At 51.1% G+C, this 19601-nt stretch overlaps 1 protein-coding gene across 2 annotated transcripts in view; it reads right to left on the reverse strand.

The window, feature by feature from the left end:
• BICD2 (BICD cargo adaptor 2) overlaps positions 1 to 12501 on the reverse strand; it is an 85333-nt gene extending 72832 nt beyond the window's left edge. Inside the window, exon 1 of one of the 2 annotated variants that reach the window (XM_036738178.1) lies at positions 11743 to 12053. In XM_036738178.1, the coding sequence (XP_036594073.1) occupies positions 11743 to 11982 (240 nt within the window). In that variant the 5' untranslated portion in view covers positions 11983 to 12053. Of the gene's footprint in view, positions 1 to 11742 lie in introns of both variants that reach the window. The other variant, XM_036738177.1, reaches the window with a different exon arrangement.
• Positions 12502 to 19601: the final 7100 nt, after the last annotated feature.

The following is a 19601-nucleotide window of genomic DNA, read 5'->3' on the forward strand; positions in this document are numbered from 1 at the left end:
CACTGCCACCTCCCTGAAGAGGTGGCTTCACACCTGGGCCCCCAGCCGCGTCCCTAGAGGCCTGTCCTGCTAAGTGCCCCACAGGTACTGGCTGGGGGCGGGAGGAGAAGGGGGGGGGTGAAGAGAGGCTGCCCAATGCATTCCCACGGCTGGCAACAATGCCCAGTATCCTTGCTGAGGAGCCAGAAAGCACATTTCTATGCCCTTTTACATATGCAAAGCGCTGCACACAGGCTCTCTTACGTGCTCTTCACAACAATCCCATGAAGTACCTTTGTAGTCCATTTTGTAGATGGGGAAACCGAGGTAGGTTAAGTGCCATGCCCACAGTTACATGCCAAGTGTCTGAGAAAGGATTTGAACTCAGGCCTTTCTGACTTCCTCTGTCCAGCACTCTCCTCACTGCCCCACCCGTCTGCCTCTGTGTCATGCACTGATCATTCTCTCTCACCTGTGCGGCGGTGGCTCACTTAGGCCCAGACTCAGCACACTGAAGGTCAAAAGGAAGTAACAGCCCAAGTTTCACTTTCTGCAGATTTAGGAATGTGGGCTAGAGGAAGTCCAGGAAGTCAGAGGCCCCGGGGACCCCTCGTTTCCAGTGAGTCTTGAGGAGGAGAGTTAGGGAGCTCCCTTGCTCTGGGGCGCTCAAGGGAGGCTCTCCCTACCAAGCTCACCAGCCTTCCTTCTGCCCATTACACTGTCTGGAAGTTTCGAGAAAGACGGGCTTATGTGTGTGCCGGCCTGGGATCACAGGATCCAGGATCCACAAACCCTTTAGTGGAAATGATGGGCCCCAAACCAAGGGTGGCCCTGGACCAATGGCAGCAGGAGTGAGGCAGAGGCAGCCAGGTGACATCCGGAGCAACCGGGTCAATTGTGAGTGTTTAGGGAAGACATCAATTTCACCCACGTGCCCACAGCCTCAGCGGTCTCTGGGGAGGACTGACTGGCTGTGTCCTCTCTATCTCTTCCACCACTGCCTGAACATCTGCGCCCCCAGCCCCTCATTGTCCCTCTACCCTCTCCCCATCACCTTCAGTCTCCAAGTCCTCTTTTCTAAATGAATCCTGCTGGGCCCCCTCACAAATCTTTTGTAAGGCCTCTTGTATCATAAAAAACTGTCACAAGGAAGGGTTGGGAGGGAAAGTGTCTGTGGGAGAAAATCTGTCTCTGGAGGAGGAATCTGTGACCTTCCCCTCGCCACCCTGCCCCTCAGCCCCCAATCCCCTCCTCCTGGGAGACAGCAGGGCATGAGTCCAAGGTCAGTGGTGGGGGCCCAGGCTCCTGTTTTGGCAGAAGGTTTTGCTACATCGACATAACCATTAATAACAGAGAGGAGCCTATGGGAGGGGTAAGAAGGGGAGGCTTGGGTTTCAAAGACAACGAGGATCTTGATGCCAATCTGCTTCAGGAAGTATAGACAGGGGAGTTGCATCTTGGTGCTGGTTTGGCAGAGGGCTCCACTTACCAAGGCCCAGAGACTCGGCTCTGGCATCAGCTCCAAATCTATGCTGGAACAGCATGCCCTCAAGAACCATCCCTGCCACCAGGCTGGGTCACCATCCAGCTGGAGCAGATGTGCCTTCACTGCCTCAGGCTTACAAACCTCCAGGCTCCAAGACCATGGCAGCTGGAAACAAAGAAAGGCTGAAGGAAGAATGCCTCTTCCAATCCTGCTCTCAGACCCAGGCCAGGCTTCCTGCAACCGCCCTGTGCCAGGTGGGAAGAAGGGAGTGTTGAGGGCATCGGAATTTAGAGCTGGAAAAGGTGCAACCCCCTCATCTGGCAGTTAGGGACACAGCCCAGAGGGAGTGTGATTCACACAGATGGCCTGAGTTCCGGGGGCCGTTTTCCCCACAGTACTGCCACAGCAGGGCAGCTGGGCGGTGCAGTGGTTAGAGCGCTGGGCCTGAAGGAAGAAAGACCAGAGTTCAAATCTGATCTCAGACACTTATTAGCTGTGTGACCCTCTGCAAGTCCCTTACCCCCTGCAGAAAAGTGGAGAAGGCAATGACAAACCATTCCAGCGTCTTTGCCAAGAGAGCAACTTAACAAGAGCCATGTCTCCAGCTGCCACATCCAACCACCCAGGAATCTCAGAGCTCAGAGGGAGCTCAAACTCTCTAGTCCAATCCCCTCATAACTTCCCCAAGGTCACTTTCAACTTAGTGGCAGAGCTGAACCCTACGCCTAGGTCAGCAGTCCCCCAGACTAGGGCGCTTTCCATTAGACTTCCTGGCCTGCCTCTAGCCACAAACACCCCCCCACCCACACAGCACCCCATTCCTAATCTAGAGCTCCAGGCCTTCTTACCACACCTCCCTACACCGACAGCCTAGGAATGGGGGCAGCCCACCCTTTCTCTTAGATTAACGCAAGTAGCAGCTCAGATAGGAATAGGGGCTGACCCCATTAAGTGCATTAATATCAGGAATTTCCAGATGAGGAAACTCCCCTCTACACCAAAGCGAGTTGGCACCTTCTCTGTACCCCCAGCCTTAGAGATTAGCCTAGCTTTGAGGTTGGTTCAGGATCTACTCCACCATGGCTGCCTCTGAATCAACACAGGACAGAGCCAAGTTGTATGGTTCCGTGACAAGCCTACCTCTCCATCTCTGCCCCACCATGTGACCGCTGGCCAGAAGGGAACACCAGCTCTGGGGCCTTTCTGGAAGCACACCCCCAGCCCGAGAGGCCAGGCCGGGGGTTCTCAGGTGGAAGAGGGTTTGCCCCCCTCCCCCGCTCACATCACCGCCTGAGAACCGCCAGCCACATCTAACGGCCACTCTCTGCCCAGGGTGTGCGCCCTTCATGGCAATAACGGCGAGGTCTCTGCGACGCGAGATCACCTATTGAGTGTCACTGGAAAAGCGGTGCCCAGGAGTCAGAAAGAAGAAACCCTGGCCTTCCAGCGCCTGGCCCCAGGCCGCCGCGGCTCGTCACACCGGACACGCTGGGCCCCATGGCCTTGGACAGGGGTACGGAGCCCTGGAAGGCTGCTTCTTGGGCCTTGTTTGGGCCTCAGCTTCCTCATCTGTGGTGCTAGCACTGGAGAGCCTGGCCAGCTCTAACTACTAAGAGCCTAAAGGAAACTGGGGTTAAATTGGGGGGGAGATCAGTCCTGGAGGACAGCAAAGGATAGTTAAACTTTATGGTTCAAACACTCTCCCTCTGGGCTCGAGTGGCTCTGGAAGCCCACCAGATGAATCCAGAGGACACAAGACATTCCCAGAGACATTCCCATGAGAATGCCCTTTTCCTCTTTCCTCCTCACCAGCTCCATAAAGGCCTGGAACTTCACATAAACTGAGGCCAGGAAGCAGCAGGGCTTCCTCCAGCCCAAGAGGGAATGCACATCCTCAGGTGCTCCTGGGACCAAACACCAAATGTCCACACTCAGCCTCTGGCTCAGGGCCTTCTTCCCTACCAAGATCACACCTCCCTCTGAGAGTCCAAAGGCTTTCTCATCAAAAGGAGATCAGTCTCTGCTTTCAGTCCCTAGAGGGGCATAGGCGGAGAACCGTGAGTGAACTTGAGGACCACCAAGCCCAAGGCCATCCCAGGAGGCTCAGGGTCTCCTAATTTCAGATCTAAGTTTCCTTCCATAGCACCAGGCTGCCTCCCTCTTCCTACCCCTTGAGGTGACCTAAAGAACACTGCGGGTGCAAAGGGTCTGGATTAGAAAGCTATGTGACCCTGGACCAGTCACCTGACCTCATCTGCCAAGTGAAAGGGGTCGATTCAATGACCTCTGAAGTCTTTTCAACCTCATTGCTCAAGTCAACACAACAGTTATTTAACTACAGACACAGGCAGGGCACTTTGATCCGTGCTGAGTTGGGGAGTGCCCTGAGGTAAAATCCTGAGCACTGCTGCATTCTTGGAGGGCCAGAGCCACCCGAGCTGAAAAGAGCTCCATTCCAAAGCCGGTACCTGGGGACCAAGGGTGACTGGGGGGTCAAGAGAAGACCAGAGCAGTAAGGGGCTCCTCACCCCCAGGAAGGATCCACAAGACAACACAAGGGGCCCCAGTCATTGCTTTACCTCCAAAATATGAAATACAAAGCAATGTTATCTACTGAGGATGCTTGGAACAAGGGGTGTTTGCTCAGTACGGAAACCAAGTGAATTTCCTCTAAAATTTTCCCAACCACCTCCCTCCCACACTTCAGGATTGTAGTGACATTATCATCAGGCCCCAAAAGGTTCCACTGACCAGCGAGTTGGGGTAATGCTAGACTAGCCTATCTCCAACAAAACCCCCTGACTCAAGGATCCTCTGGAACAGACCACTGAGTGTAACGATCAGAACAGAGGCCACACCCTGTACAAGATCTCCATCCTTCAAAGGATCTGTCATGGTACACACCACAACAACCTGACCGCACTTCCTTTCCTTGGAGGCTCTTCTCCAACTCTTCCTATGAATCTTCCACAGGGAGGTCACCCCAGCGGCTGGGGAACCTTCCTCTAAAGCCATAAACACTGCGTGGATACCAGTGGGGCAATGAACTGTCCCACTGGCTATCTCCATGGCCCCCATGCCCTGGCCTCTATCCCTCAGAAGATACGTTTTACCCCAGAGCTGCCAAACACCTGCTGGTGGGCAGCTGCAAACTGCCCAGGGTGGCTTGAACCAGATTCTAATGTAATTGGGAAGACATTTACAAAAGAAATAACAAAACAACAGACCACTGCCAATGTTACTATGTGGTTTCCTAAGTCACTCTGCAGCTCCTGGGGGATCCTTATGTACAGACCTGTTCACAGCTGCCATTTTTATGTGTTTGGCACCACTTTAAAAGGGGCTGGACTTGTGATCGTTGGTAGAGGCAAGTCTTGGAGAGGCAACTTTCCCGGGCCAGTACTCCATTCACTAATCATGTTGCATTAAAAATTAAACAAAATGACCATACTAAAAATATTATTTATTATGAAAGTTTGAGACTGTCACACTAGAGGGACAAAGTGAGTGTGGGCCATCTTCAGCCCAGTCGGGTAATCAGATTTTAACGAGGCCAATCAGGATGACTAAATCTGGAAATCTGAAACTAGAGACCAGGATTCCAAGGCCAAATGAATAACAAACCAAGTGTAGAGGCCACACCAGCTCTGCAAAGGCGCCTTGGCAGGCTCCCCTCATTCTTTAGCCTGAAGCCTCCAGCGTGAGGAGGGTCACGCCAAGTGACAGGTTTGGTGCCATGCCTGGCGTGCTGGGCATGCCTCAGAAGGAGACGGCTGTCATTCCCACCATGTTAGCAGAAGAGAATTCCAGGTCCTTCAACCCCACCCTCATCCAAGAGAAGATGGTCTGGCAGCTGAGCCTTAGGACATCAAAGGCTGCCCAGTGCCCCACTTGAGCCCAGAGACCTCAGACTGGTATTCTGGTTGTGTCCAGGGCATTTTCTATGGCAAGGGACTATGCTATAATGGGAAGAGCACTGACTAGGGACCCGAGTTCAAATCCCAACTCATCTACTTATTACCTGTGTGACCTTAGTCATTTCCCCATTCTGGGCCTCAGTTTTGTTCATCTGTAAAATGGGCCGTGGGGTGGGGTAGAGATCAAACGGCTGTTGGGGAGCACTTCCAGCTCCAGATCTGTGATTGCGTGGCTAAAAAAAACACAAAACCTTCCTGGTAACTAAGCTTCTTGTGAGAAATGAGCCATCCATGGGTGCTGCCAAGGAAGAATGCTGTCCATGGATTCCAGCCTCGTGAGGCAGGCCAGTCGTCCAGGGGTAGAATGGGCCACCTCGGCCAGCGGTGGGCTCCCTGCTTCTGAAGGTTCCTGGATGGGCCCTTGCTGAAGGCATCATGTACAGCCTGGTCCTCAGGTCCCTTCCAGCTTTCACATCCTGTGACTCATTCCCCACTCTACCCCTCCCCGGTCAGTTGAGTCCCTAGAAGCCGAGAGATCAGCTGGAAAGGAGGCTGGCAGGCAGAGCATGGGGCCAAGTTGATGTCAAGTTCCAGACCTCCCCCCCACCCCCACTCTAGCTCTGCATGGCAGGTTCCCGTCCAAGTTTCCACTGAGCCCTGAGCCAGGGAAGGGCTTGCCACAGAGAGCACACATCCTTCCCAGGCAGAATCTCTTTAGCAACACCAACAAACCAAGCTCCCTGAGCACAAAGGCAACAGAACAGGGCTAAAGGAGATCCTGAAATCAAAGCAGCCCAGAGTAAAACCGACCTAATAATAACTGATAAGGGAAGATGGGAGGGATTGAGAGAAGGCATGAGAGAGCCAGGACCATTGGGGTTTGCAAGCCCATTTTATACACTAGGACACTGAGGCTCAAAGAGGTTAGGTCCCACAGCTCATAGCTTCAGAAGCAGGATTTAAAGCTACCCCCAGTTCAGCATCCTAGCCATAGTATGAGCGGTGGGTGAGGCAGAGACAGGTTGGGGTAGTGCCACCTCCAGCACCCACACTGCTGAAGGTGGGGCAGGATTCTCTCCTGTCCTCAAAAGTAAATGAATCATGTAACAAAGAAATAAATTACATAACAGGAGGAAGCCTTGGGCTCTAATTGCCCCCTGCCGCCTCCACCACCAGCCTCTCCTCCTTCCATCAGCATTTTCTTCACAACAAACACAGAAAGGTAGAGAGCACAAGCACTGGTATGGCCATTTTACAGATGAGACAAGGCTCAAAGATATTGTGACTTGGGAGCAGAAACAGAATTCCAAACCCTGGTCGTGGCCATCGGCCAGAGTGCCGAGCAGGTTCCGGTTTGCAAAGCACTAAAAGCACTGTATTTCTATTGGATCACTTGAGTCTTACAACAATCCTGCAAGGTAGATTCAACAGTATGGGCATCAAGCCCATTTTACAGACAGGTAAACAGGCTACAAAGTGACTCATTTGCCCAAGCTAAGAAAAATCCAACCCCCAGTTCTGCCAAGGATTCAGGATGTGGCCCCATGGCAGTTCTGCCTGTCACTGCTTCAGGCTTGTCTCCCCACACTTAAAGGGGAGCAGGGGGGCTTCTGGTCCTCCCAACCTGTGCTTTGACAGCCCATGGCACAACTGCATTTGCCTGCTCTCACCCAGGCAGCTGTGCGGCATTTAACCACAATGGGGAAAATCAAGGCCAACTTCAGGGACCTGGTGAGACCAACCTCAGACCCGTCATTACCAATATGGCCTCCTCATGGCTCTGTTACAGAAGAGAATGGACTGGGAGTCAAGACCTGGACTTCAGTCCAAGCTCTAGCCAGTGGCTGCCAGGACCCTGGACAATGTCCTTCACCTGGGCAATTCTGAACAGTGATATCAGGACAGTATATGCATCGCCTCATAAGGGGCTTGTGAACCAATTGCTTTGTATGTCCTAACACATTAATTAAATATGAGCTCCAACTCTCATTGGGACCAGCTTCCTACAATGAAGCTAGCAATGGGCGGGGGGTGGAAGGTGGGGCAGAGGGGAGAGTGCTGGACCTGGAGTCGGGGAACCCAAGTTCAAATCCCACTCCAGATGCTTAGTAGCTGGGTAACCCTAGATAAGTCATTTAACCTTTGTCTGCCTCTAATAATAACACTTCCCTCCCAGAGTTGTGGGGATCAAATGAGGTGAATTGTAAAGCCCTTCGCAAACCGTAAGACACTTTAGCAGCTGTGTGGAGCCAGGGCAGTGACACTCTGGGCCCACCAGCCTCTGCCCTGGTCAGCCACATCTGGAGGTCTGTGTTCAGTTCTCAAGGAAGGATGATGAACCTGGAGCCCATCCAGAGGACAGTGAGTGATCCAGGAACACTTCTAGGACAGGAAAGTCAGAGGAATGAATCAAGAAAGTTTAGTGTGGGGTTGGGGAAGCAGGAAGGACATGGCAAGCTGCCTTTGAGTGGCTGAAGGGCAGGCATACTGAAGAGGGTAGTCTTACTCTGGCAGAAGCTACTGGAAGGCATATTTCAGATCAGTTCAATTAAACACATCAACTCTACCAGGCTGTGTGGACTATGGAGCCACAAAGGAGCCAGTCCCTGCCCTTAAGGAGCTGACATTCCAATGGGAGGGGCTCAACTGATCCCCACAGATACAAAGTGAGAAAGGGCACCATGATTCCCATTTTACAGATGAGGAAGCTGAGGCTCAGACAGCTCCAATAGGAAGAAGCATACATATAACCAGAACTGGCCCCAAACTGCATGTGCATGCCTTGCAAGGCAGTGGGTTCTCTGTCACTGGCACCATTCAAGCAGAGGCTAGATGATCAGAGGATTATAAATCAGATCTGGAAGCTGGAGTCCAGGGATATGAGTGAGTCGGCTTCACTTCCCACAGGGAGCAGCAGAAGGAGATGGGAACCCCAGCCAGGGACGCTAGAGCCCCAGGCTCTTTCCAATCCCACTTGCTTGGATGAATGCTCCTGGGCCACAGGGCAGGAGGGGGTGGTGGGAAGAGATGCCCTCAAAGGCCCCTCCTACCATCTCTCACTCTAGTATACAAAGACTAAAAGTAGAGAGGGAATAAACATGCTGGGCCGAACCCGCATTGAGGAAATAGCCAGCTATTGTGCTGAGGGATTGCCAAGTGCTCGGCACTGTCTAGGCACTGGGAGGTGAGGGAATGGGAAGACAAAGGAGTCTAAGACAGATGTGGTTGCTATACTCAGGAAGTTCCTCCTGTGTTTGGGATGACTAGAGTGCACACCCAAGCCACAGCAAAGCCAAGGAGGCATAAAAGTTGGGTGGCCCAGGTCCTAAACTCTGTGAGAGTCTGGAGATGGGCGGGGGAAGGTTGAGTGGCCTGTCTGGGCAGAAGGAAAGGAGGGAGAAGGAGCAAGTGTCTGGCTTGCAGAATCATCCAAAGAAGGGCTGGCAGAGGATCAAGCAGCAGAAATCCCTCAAGGCCAAACAGGGGCGCAGATACATTTCAGCAGAGAGGTGCCAGGCAGGGGTTTTGAGCAATAAATTAATGCCATGAAATAATAATCACAACAAGAAGCAGGTGTGTATCACTTTAAAGTTTGGAAAGCACTTTATAAATATCATCTCACGGGATCCTCACAACAATCCTGGGAGGGAGCTGCCACTATCATCCCCATTTTAAAGATGAAGAAACTAAGGCTAACAGAGGTTGAATGTCTGGCCCCAGGCTCCAGAGCATCCAGGGCCAGATTTGGACTCAGATGTTCCTGACTCTAGGTTGGGAGTTTGATCCACTGTCACCTAACTACTAGTATTTCAGGATGACTTAATCCCGAATCAAGTCTAGAACCCCAGCAGGATTCCAGAAAGGCTCCAAGGTCTCCTTCCCCCAGGAGAGCTCCATTCACCATGTGGCCACCTCTTCTCCTTATCTCTGAAATTCAGGTGATGAATTCAGTGACTTGGAACCACAAGCATTGCAGAGAATTGAAATGCCTTAACAAATGACTGGCTGAGAAATTCAGCATAAAGAAGCCTCGGAGCTCTTCCCTCCCCAAGAGACCTTCTGGATCAGCTGCAAATAATCAGGACAGGAGGCAGAATCGGACAAGAAGAGAAAGTAACTGCCTGTAATTTTCTCACAGTTTCTTCTTCCATCAGTGAAAACTCTTCAGATTTTTGCCTTTCTTTGTATCCCCAGAGCTTAGCACAGGGCCTGACACTTAGTAAGGATTTAATAAACTCTGTATAATTGAAAACTATTCTCTGGGGAAGGAGGTGGGATGAAAAGGAAATAAATGCTCATTTAATTGAAAAATAATTTGAAAAAACAAAGTGAATTAATAAAGTTAATGTGTTTACAGGGAGAAAAATAAACCATGTCAAAAAGCCAGGCCAAGAGGTTTCTTTTTGGGTCACACTCTTTGTAGGGCCATCAGATTTTCCCCACAAGTATATTTATGAGATAAAAGCACTGAGTATGTAGTGGGGAGAGAGGAAGACCTAGTCCACCTCTGATACAGCCTATAGGTACACAGATGGTGATGATATGTTAATAGAAGGAGAATTTTTTTAATCTGGGAATTCCTTCTCAATAATTTTTATCTGACTTGTCATTTCCTTGGTATGGGGAGCTCTCGGAGAGGAGGACCCTTTCCAACTAAGCTGGTCAGCATCAACTCTGCAATTTCTTAGTGCCTACAGCACTGAGATGTCAAGGCACTAGCCTTAAAATAGCCACTGTGGGGAAGTCGAATTTGAATCTAGGTCTTCCTGACTACAAGGGCAGCAACTCTCCATCCACTACTGATTTATTATATGTGATATATTATGGTTTAAATAGCACTTTACATACATTATCTCATTTGATCTTAGAGTGAATTTATTGCTATCATTCCCATTTTACAGAAGAAGAAACTGAGGTTCAGGCAGGCTAAAAGACGAATTCATAGTAGAATACTGCTAGTGTCAGAAAGTCTCAAAACTCAAGTCTCCAGAGCACTGCCTCTCTCAATTTGATCTCAATAGCCCTCTCTGGGGCTTCCTTCCACCCTCCCTCCCTCTGGGAGGGTTTCCCACAGGTCATCTGCACCCAGCATGGATTCCCCCTCCCAAGGGCCCTTGGCTGTCAGGTTCCTCTGACTCCTCCCACAACTAGCGTGTTAAAAAGGGGCAGGGCACCCAGCCTGAGCTGCCTGCTAGAATCAGTCAGGGAGAGGCTTCCCAGGAAGACAGACACCTGGTGGTGGTGGTGGGGGGAGTTCTGCACCCCCCCCCCCCCAATGAATCTGCTCTAGGCACCAGATCTTCTAGTCTTCACACATCTTCACTCCCCCAAGTTCCCCAGGAGGGCTTAAAGCTGTTGGGTAGAACCCAGGCATTACATTACATAACCAATCAAGTGACCTATGCCTGACTCTAAAGAGCATGCAAGATACTCCAGTGATGGCAAGCCATCATTCCCATATATAAATGCTCCTAAAGACCATCCTTTGTCCACTTTCTGTAGATTTCCCTAGACACCTGGGCCAGGGCATCTATCTGGAAAGAGGGAAGTCTGGCCAATGGTGCCAGATGGGACCCATTTCCTGTATTTTCAGCCTCTGCCTATGATTGGCATTCTAGATGTTGCTGCTGCTGCTCCGGTGGATATCTCTCTCTCTCTCTCTCTCTCTCTCTCTCTCTCTCTCTCTCTCTCTCTCACACACACACACACACACACACACACACACACGTTTCTCCCAAGCAAACCCCAGCCAAGAAAATGCTCCAATGCCGGGGCAGATCTATGCCAGCCAGATACCCCTTGCGGGCAGGGGCACTGAATGAAGCCAACCAACTCCCTGGTCCAGACCCACCCACGGACCATCAGCTCGCAGAGCACAAAGGCCATAACAGCTGCTGGGGAAGGTACCTAACCTCCATTCAGCCAGGGGCTGGGGAAAGCCCCAGGAAGAGTCCTGCCACAGAGTTTTGCCCCTTCCCCCTCGCCAGCTGAAGGCCCTTCTCTTTTCCTCCTGCTCATTAATGTCTCCACGGCCAAGCCCGTCTAGGCTTCCCGTTAAGGGGCTTCGACACAGCCCAGACGAGCCAGGCTGGCATGGAGGGTGCCACTGGCCGACCCACTGCACCCCGGCGATGATCTCCCAGGATCCCCACTGCCTGGGGGGGTAGCCGGGAAGTGGCAGCTGGAGGGTGGGGAGAGGGACAGGGCAGGGCCAACGACCCTTCGCGGCCCCCGCCCAGGCTCCCCTTCTCGGGGGAAGGGGCAGGCGGCGCCGCAATGCTGCTGGAACCCCCCAGCGTGCAGGCTGACAGGCCGCGAGGGAGGGCTGGCCCGGCGGCGGGCCCGGCAGGGCTCACTCACCTCCTTGAGCTGCTCCATCTCGCTGCGAATGGTCTCATACTCCAGCTCCAGCTCCTCGTACTGCAGCTTCAGCTGCTGCTTCTCCTCCAGCACTACGAGCCCGTACTCGGCCGCCTGGATCTTCTCGCGGGTGGTCTCGCCCAGCTCATGGAAGAGCCGCTTGACCTCGGCCCGCAGCCACTCGGGCTGCGACTCCATCACCAGCTTGGTGTACTCCTCCTCTTCCATGGCCCCCGCCATGGTCCCGGGCCGCGGCGGCGGGGTGCGGGGGGCTGCGGGGGCGGACAAGGAAGGGGACCTGGCTGCGCTGCGCCGGGCGGCGCCGGGAGAGTGCCTGCCTGCCCGCCGGGCGGCCCTCAGCTGCGGCAGCGACGGCGGCCGCCCATGCCGGCCTCCCAACTGGCCTCGCCTCGATTGGGGCTGGAGGAGCCCTCACACCATGCTGTCCCCGTAGCTGTCGCCGCCGCCGCCGGCCTCCTCGGGCCCTGGCCCTGCCCTGGGTCTGCCCCGGCTTCTGGCGCCTGTCCTCCGGGACCTCCTTCGCCGGGAACGCGCCGCAGCAGCCTCCGCTGCGCGTCTGCCCAGAGGGAGCGTCCGGCCCCCGGTCCCGCCCCAAGCGCAGCAAGGCGAGGCGCCGCGATGAGCTCGGCTCGGCTCCGCTCCAGTCCTCTCCTGTCCCCGGCCGGCCCCGAGAACTACAAGGCCCAGGAGGCTCGCTCGGCTCCGCCCAGGCCCTCCCCTGCCCCCTCCTGGAGACCCGCCCCTTTCCTTGGGCCGCCCCCCTGCCCGCCGCGCCCGATTGGTCCCCGAGAGCCTCGAGGAAAAACGCCGATCTCCTTCGGAACGCCGGCACGCGTGACGTCACAGAAGGCTGGCCACACCCGCACCCGCACCCTCACCCGCACGATACATTGTATCCCTCCCCGCTTCCCACTTCCGGTCTGGAGAGCCTGGCCGGCCCGAGCCCGGTATTCGCAGCTGTTGGCCTTTTTTGAAAGGAAAGGAGGGCGGGGCGAGAAGGGACACGCCCCTGTTGTCTGGTGATTGACCGCTGACGTAGCTCCTGCATCCAATAGGGTCCGAGCTCCGGGAGTAACGGTCCGAAAACGCCCCTGGGGCGGGCTGCTGGGGGGCGGGGTAGAGGACTGGCTCCTTGGCTACGGGCATCCCAGCCTACTGCTCGGAGTCCACCTGGAGGGGGTGTGGCGCGTGCTCTGCGCACCTGCGTGAGGCTCCCCTAGCGTAGGTGCTCGGGCTCTCCGGCCGCTCCCCGGGCTCCTGGCCCCGGGACACTAAGAGCATCCTGCAGGGAGCACGGGGCCTGGCTTGCGACCTGTGCGACCATCATTTCACCTCTATGAGCCTCCTTCCTCATCTGTAAATGGGGCGGTACCCGTAGGATCGTTTTACAGATGAGAAAACTGAGGTTCAATTCAAATGCAGTGTAAGTAGCAGGGCCAGGATTTGAATCCTGATCCATCCATCCATATACATATATGTGTGTGTTCGTGTGTGCAATACATGTATTATAAATGAAAACAGTGACGCGCCTGCTGTATGTAGTACATGTCAACTCTTACAATTCGATTTCCACTTCCAGCCCGGCAACTGGCTGCCTTTGGGACCTTAAGTCATGAACATGTGCTAAGCACCTGCCAACACGTACAAGTTACGCCAACAGGCATTGATTAAGCCTTGTTATCTATGTACCAGGTACCGTGCTAAGTGCTATGAATACCAAGAAAGGCAAAAAACCAAACCAAAACAAAAAACAACCCCCCCCCCAAAAAAAACTCAACCCACTCTACCCCCACCCCCCAGTCTTTTCCTCCTGGAGCTAACACTCTAGTGAGAGAAACAAACATAACCTGTACATTCAAGATCTATGCCGTCAATTGGGTGAAAGACAAGGGGGAGGACAGTTGGGGAATCAGCGAAGCCTGACATAGGTGTCACTTGACCTCTCTGGGCAGGATCTTCCTTTGCTCTAAAATTCGGGGGTTTCAGTTACAAGTGACCACTAATGTCCAAATTCCAAAGGAGAGTTTTTGCCAGTAAGTACTTTATGCTTTTTAGAAAGATAACATAAATCAGCCAATAAATCTAAGGCAATTGAGTATGCCACAGAATCCCCACTAGAGAGTTAAAAGGGATGTTCAAATTCTGCCTCTGATATTTACCACCTCCTTGTCTTCTGGTGACTTGTTCCCATGACTGTCTCAGTCTCTTGCTCTGTTAAATTAGCAAATGGCATGAGATGATCTGATATGCCACTTGCAGTTCTGATCTGTGATCCTAGTCATGTGTAGCAATAGGGGGGCTCAGTAAATAGATCTCAGACTGGAAGGGACCCCAGAGACCACCCCTCATTTTAGAGAGGAAAAACTGAGACCCAGGAGGATTTGCCCATGGTCACAATGGTAGTAAGCCTCAGCATGGTTCCCTAGCTCCAGAGCCAGTGTTCTTTCCATGTACATTACTAAGGTTCTGCTTTTATGCTCAGTGCCTCGGGTCTGCCACCCCAGCCTAGCCTTCAGCAAGACCAGCCAAGTCCTGCCACACTCAGGGCTTTTACTTCTACCAAGACTTGCCTTGGCTTCCATTTTTATCCCGTTCTTCCACTTGTTTCTACTCAAGCCAAGTCCTTGAACAACCCTTGCCCACATTTCTGTGCCCCCCCCACCACCCGCTTTGTAGTCAGAGACAAAAGCTTCATCATGGGCTTTATCTAGCACAGCTTTGTCTTGCTACCCCAGCCTCAACCATCCCCACTGCCCTTCTTCTACTCCTGCCCTTCTGAATGCCCAGCCGGGTTACCACTAACACTGAAATTCTCAAGAAGTGTCTACAGGGCTCCAGAGTTCATGAGAAAATGACCCAACCAAGAGTGACAACTCAACAAAATTAGTAAGCCTTTGGGACTTTTGATTGTGACTCCTTGATAGGTGTGAGCACCAAAGGGGTGAACACCATCATACGTGTTCACTTAGCAAGCCTGCAATGTGCCAGGCACTGGCCTAGACTGGAGGTCAAAGACAAAAATGAAAGTCTTTCTCATCAAGGATCTCCCATAGGACCATAGATTTAAAGCTGAGATTTGGTTTTTAGGTTCCATCTAGTCTAACCTCTTACTTTGCAGAAGAATCTAGGGATGTTGATGGACTTTCCCAAGGTCACATGATGACAGAGGGAGGATTCAGGCTGAGGCCCTCCGGACTGCCTCAGGTCAAACACATCACTGTCTCTACATCACCCTTCTTCCTCCCCATTCACACTAGATGATGACATTTGGAAAGCTCCCAACACTCCCTTCTACCACCTGGTACAGGGCAGTGCCAAGAAACCTCCAGTAGACCTGGCCTGGCAGCTTCTTCCCAGAAGAAGGGATGATCTGAAGAGACATTTCATCAGTTCATTGTGATCCCCACAGCTCCCATACCCTTGAGACCTCAGGCAATGGGGGTGCCTTTGCTAGAGTCGAATGATTGTGTACCCAGTGACTTGGATGATACTTGTGTCTACACTGGCGTAGGACTGGAGCTGTTGACATGAAACTCAGAGACAAATTTGTTTGAGGAGAAGGCTAGAGCCATTATAAGTGGAGCCCTCTGCCAAAGCAGCACCAAGATGCAGCTTCCCCTGCCTATACTTCCTGAAATAGATCATCATACAGAGCCTTGCTGTCTTTGAAACCCAAGCCTCCCCTTCTTATCCCTCCCATAGGTTCCTCTCTGTCATTAGTGGTTGTGTCAAGGTAGCAAAACCATGTTACAAAAAAACCAGCCTGGCTCCCTCACGCCCCTGACCTTGGGCTCATAGTCTACCAAGCTTGGCTGTCTTGTCTGCACTTTCTAAAGTAGATTGGCATCAGGAGCCCATGCTGACTTGGAAATTCAAGGCCTCCCCTAGGAGCATCTTTATCATTAGCAGTTGTCCTGATGTGGCAAAATCACCATGCCAAAACATGGCAATTCCCCAGCCACCCTGGCCTTGGGCTCACTTCTTGCTGCTGCTACCACCCGAGAGAGAGAGGAAGGGAAGGGGCAGATGGATTCCTCTCCCCCCACCCCTGCCTCACTCAGGCTTTTCCCATAGCTTCCTGCCTTATCTACTTCCTGACTTTTCTATCCACTTCAGGCCACACACCCCTCCCCTCAGTGTTGAATGCCCAATTCAAGAGACCTCTTGAAAGAACTTTTTTGGGAGGGTAAAAGAAGCACTGGAGAGAAAAAGAAAAGGTTTCATCTCAGCAATGGACAGGTCCAGAGAAGCCAGGAAGAAGCATCAGATGGTGGGAGGAGATGATGAGTTTGCTTTATACATTTTCAGCTGAAGGTAAGCTGGGGGGTGGGAGGATGGGGGGGGCAGTGGAGAAAAAGATCTGAAGATTCTAGCTGACTAGCAGCTCAGAAGAAATCACCAAGGGATTTGGCTGCATAGCATTATGCATGCATAGCTCTGAGCCTTCAGGGTCTTCGTTTCAAAAGAGATTGGGCTACTACTTTCCTAGGTTCCTTTGTCAGCATTCTCAGCCTGCCACAGGGTACCTCCCCTGCCCCCAAACTCCACAGCCTGAGCTCAGTTGCAGAGAGTCAGAGGTGTGGTCACATAACATGAAGTATCATTGCTTGGATGCTCTCTTTGGTGTACTATGTGCTGTGGCCCCAAAGCAGTCCATGGAATGGCTGTAGATGGATCCCTACACAGACTCTCCATCCCCACAGACTCTCCTGTGTCTGAGCAAATACAGAAGGGAATACAAAGGAACGCTGGGCCACTGCAAGCTATTTATTCTCATGTACTAGCTGTGTGACCCTGGGCAAGTCACTTAACCCTGTTTGCCTCAGTTTCTTCATCTGTAAAATGAAATGGAGAAGGAAGTGGCAAATACTGCAGTGTCTCTGCCAAGAAAACTCCAAATGTGGTCACAAAGACTTGGACATGGCTGAAAAACAAAAACAATAAAGTGCCCCTCACACGACCCCATGAATCTCCCAAAGTTTGGGCCAGCTTAGCATTCCTGGCCTTAGTGCTAATTACAACACTATCTAAATGTGCAGCAGCTAGGTATCACAGTGGGTAAAACATCAGGCCTGGAGTTGAGAAGACCTGAGTTCTTACTGACTTCTCTGAGACTTTCTAACTGTGTGAACCCGGGCAAGTCACTTAGCCTCAGTTTGCCTTGTTTTCTCATCTGTAAAATGGGTCTAATGATAAGACTAAGCCTCCCAGAGTTGTGAGGCCCAAATGAGATAAGATTTGTAAAGTCCTTAGCACAGTGCTTGGCACCCAGAAGCCACTTTAAAAATGCTAGCTATTGTTGTTAAATATGGTTTTATTTTTTCTGGTCCAAATGCACTCAGAGATTTTGGTGTCCATCTTTGGCAGATGGTCTCAGCTGTGGCCTGTTGTCCCTGTAGCCCACTGTTACCCTCATTCTGTTATTCAAAGTGATAGATCTTATCCCTGAGGTGCTGGCACATGTCGGAGACTGGCAGCGTCCAGCTCAGTGACAGTTCCTTGGAGACAGAAGCAGCTGCCCTGGCAGTTGGCACTAACTGACATATTGTTAGGAACAATTTCAAGGCTTTCAAAAATGATGGAGCCCAAAGCTGACTCACTATTCCCAAGCTGGGGTTGGGAGGGAGGAGGAGATTCTAGCACAGATGTATCAGGGCCCATGACCTCTGACTCTGACCTCTGACTGGGGTCCTGTGCTATCTGCCACAAACACCCTAGGAGAAGGGGGCAGGGCCCCAAAGGTGCTGACAAGGGGTCATTGATCATGTGACACGGCATCATTGCTGCCCAGCCCAGTGATGTGTGCAGGGCCTGAAGACTGCCTCAGGCTTGTAGGACTGCACACAGTATGACACACTGGGGACCCACACAACACAGGAGAATGCCAGTCAGGTAGCTTAGCTTGCTTACTCATCTTCCTGTCCTAGTGCTAGATGCTCCAGCCCGGAACCTTGGGCTAGCTCTGCCCTTCCACTGGGTTACAAGGCAACCCAAGCAATTGAGAGTGGCTAATAGCCTCATCAGGGTCAAGAGCCACGACTTCTGCCTTTCTGCCTCAGATTAATTACTTGGCTTTGATGATCGTGGTAGGAGCATGGGTGGGACTAGGAGAACTTGGAGTCAGAGCTAATCATTTCCCAGTGCACTGAGTAGATTTCCACAGCAGGCACAGCTGGAAATTCTATTCAAAATGGTAAACAACTGGCCTAGAGTTAGAGGGGCTAAACCAGGCAGAACACCATGGTTTTCTTGGGTCTCCTGGGAATTCTTGAGTATTAGGTCAGACTTCAACCAAAGCCAACTTGTGGTTGTTTGGAGGATGAGACACGTATCCTTCACTACTGGTGACTATGTCCTCCTCCTCCCCCTCCTCATCGGAGGGCTTAATTTATTGACACTTTCTGATTCTGTCCTCTGTGGTATCCTCACCCAGCCCCATAGGGCTCCTAACCAACCAAGAAATTCTGCAGGTGAAAATCCCCAAAAATAATTTTATAGCTATCTTTTGTGCTAACATCGTCTAGATTTCCCTGTGTTCTCTTCCCTACTTTCAGAGATATTTTTTATAACAAAGAATTTTTTTAAGAAAAAAAATTCTGAAAAAACAATAGAAACATTAAAAAAATCTGATAATCTGCTATTTTGCATCCATTGTCCCACTGTCCCCACCAAAGCGGGGTGCTCTTCTTGGGGGCCATGCTAGTTCTTTATGACTTTGCAACATTCATGTTTCAATGGCTTTGTGATTACTGCTCTTTCCACAGACATTGTTGTAGTGATTGTATATATTTGATTGTTTTCCTAGCTCTGCTGACTTCAGTTTGTATACGTTTATGTTTCTTTCTTTTTTTTTTTAATGTTCTTTACACATATATTCATTCATTTATTTATTTTTGGTTATGTTTGAGTTCCTAGTTGTCTCCCTCCGCTTCTCCCAAACCGTCACTAGGGAAGGCCAACATTTCACACACACACACACACACACACACACACACACACACGAAACTGTATAATACATCCTTCCAAATATCAGTTCTTTCTCCAGAGGTGGATAGCATTTTCCTTTATAAGTCTTTTGTAGTTTATTTGAATATTCATATTACTCAGAACAGCTTGGTCATTTATAATACTCTTTGAACAATATTGGTGTTACTATATACAACATGCTCTTGGTTCTGCTAATTTTACCCTTCATTAGTTCATGCAAGTCTTTCCATGTTTTCCTAAAATCAATCTGCTTGTCATTTCTTAAAGCATAGTGGTATTCCATTACAATCACTTACTGTAATTTATTCAGCCATTCCCCATGTCCCCTGAATTTCTAGTTCTTTGCTACCACAAAGAGAGCTGCTATAAATGGTTTAGAACATATAGGTTCTTTTCCTTTCATCCCCCATCACCTTGGGAAATAGACCTAGTGGTGGTATTGCTCAGTCAAAGGGGATACGCAGTTTTATAACTCTTTAGACATAATTCCAGATTGTTCTCTGGAATGACTGGATCAGTTCACCATTCCACCAACAGTGTACTACTGTCCCAATTTTTTCACAACCCTTTCAACCGGTGTCATTTCCTCCTAATATCATTTTTGCCAACCTGATTGGTTTGAGATGGCATCTCAAAGTTGTTTGAATTTGTATATCTCTAATCAATAATGATTATATGACTATATATAGCTTTGATTTCTTCCTCCAAAAACTGCCTACTCATATCCTTTGACCATTTTTGCAGGCCTGTTTCTTGAGGATCAGATAGCCTATGGTGGAAGAAGTTCTCCTGGCCCTTCTCCTTAAGCAGAGTCTCTCTCCAGACACTGTCACTCCACTAGGGTATGGTTG

The sequence above is a fragment of the Trichosurus vulpecula genome, chromosome 9 (assembly GCF_011100635.1).
Source record: "Trichosurus vulpecula isolate mTriVul1 chromosome 9, mTriVul1.pri, whole genome shotgun sequence".
Classification (NCBI taxonomy): Eukaryota; Metazoa; Chordata; class Mammalia; order Diprotodontia; family Phalangeridae; genus Trichosurus; species Trichosurus vulpecula.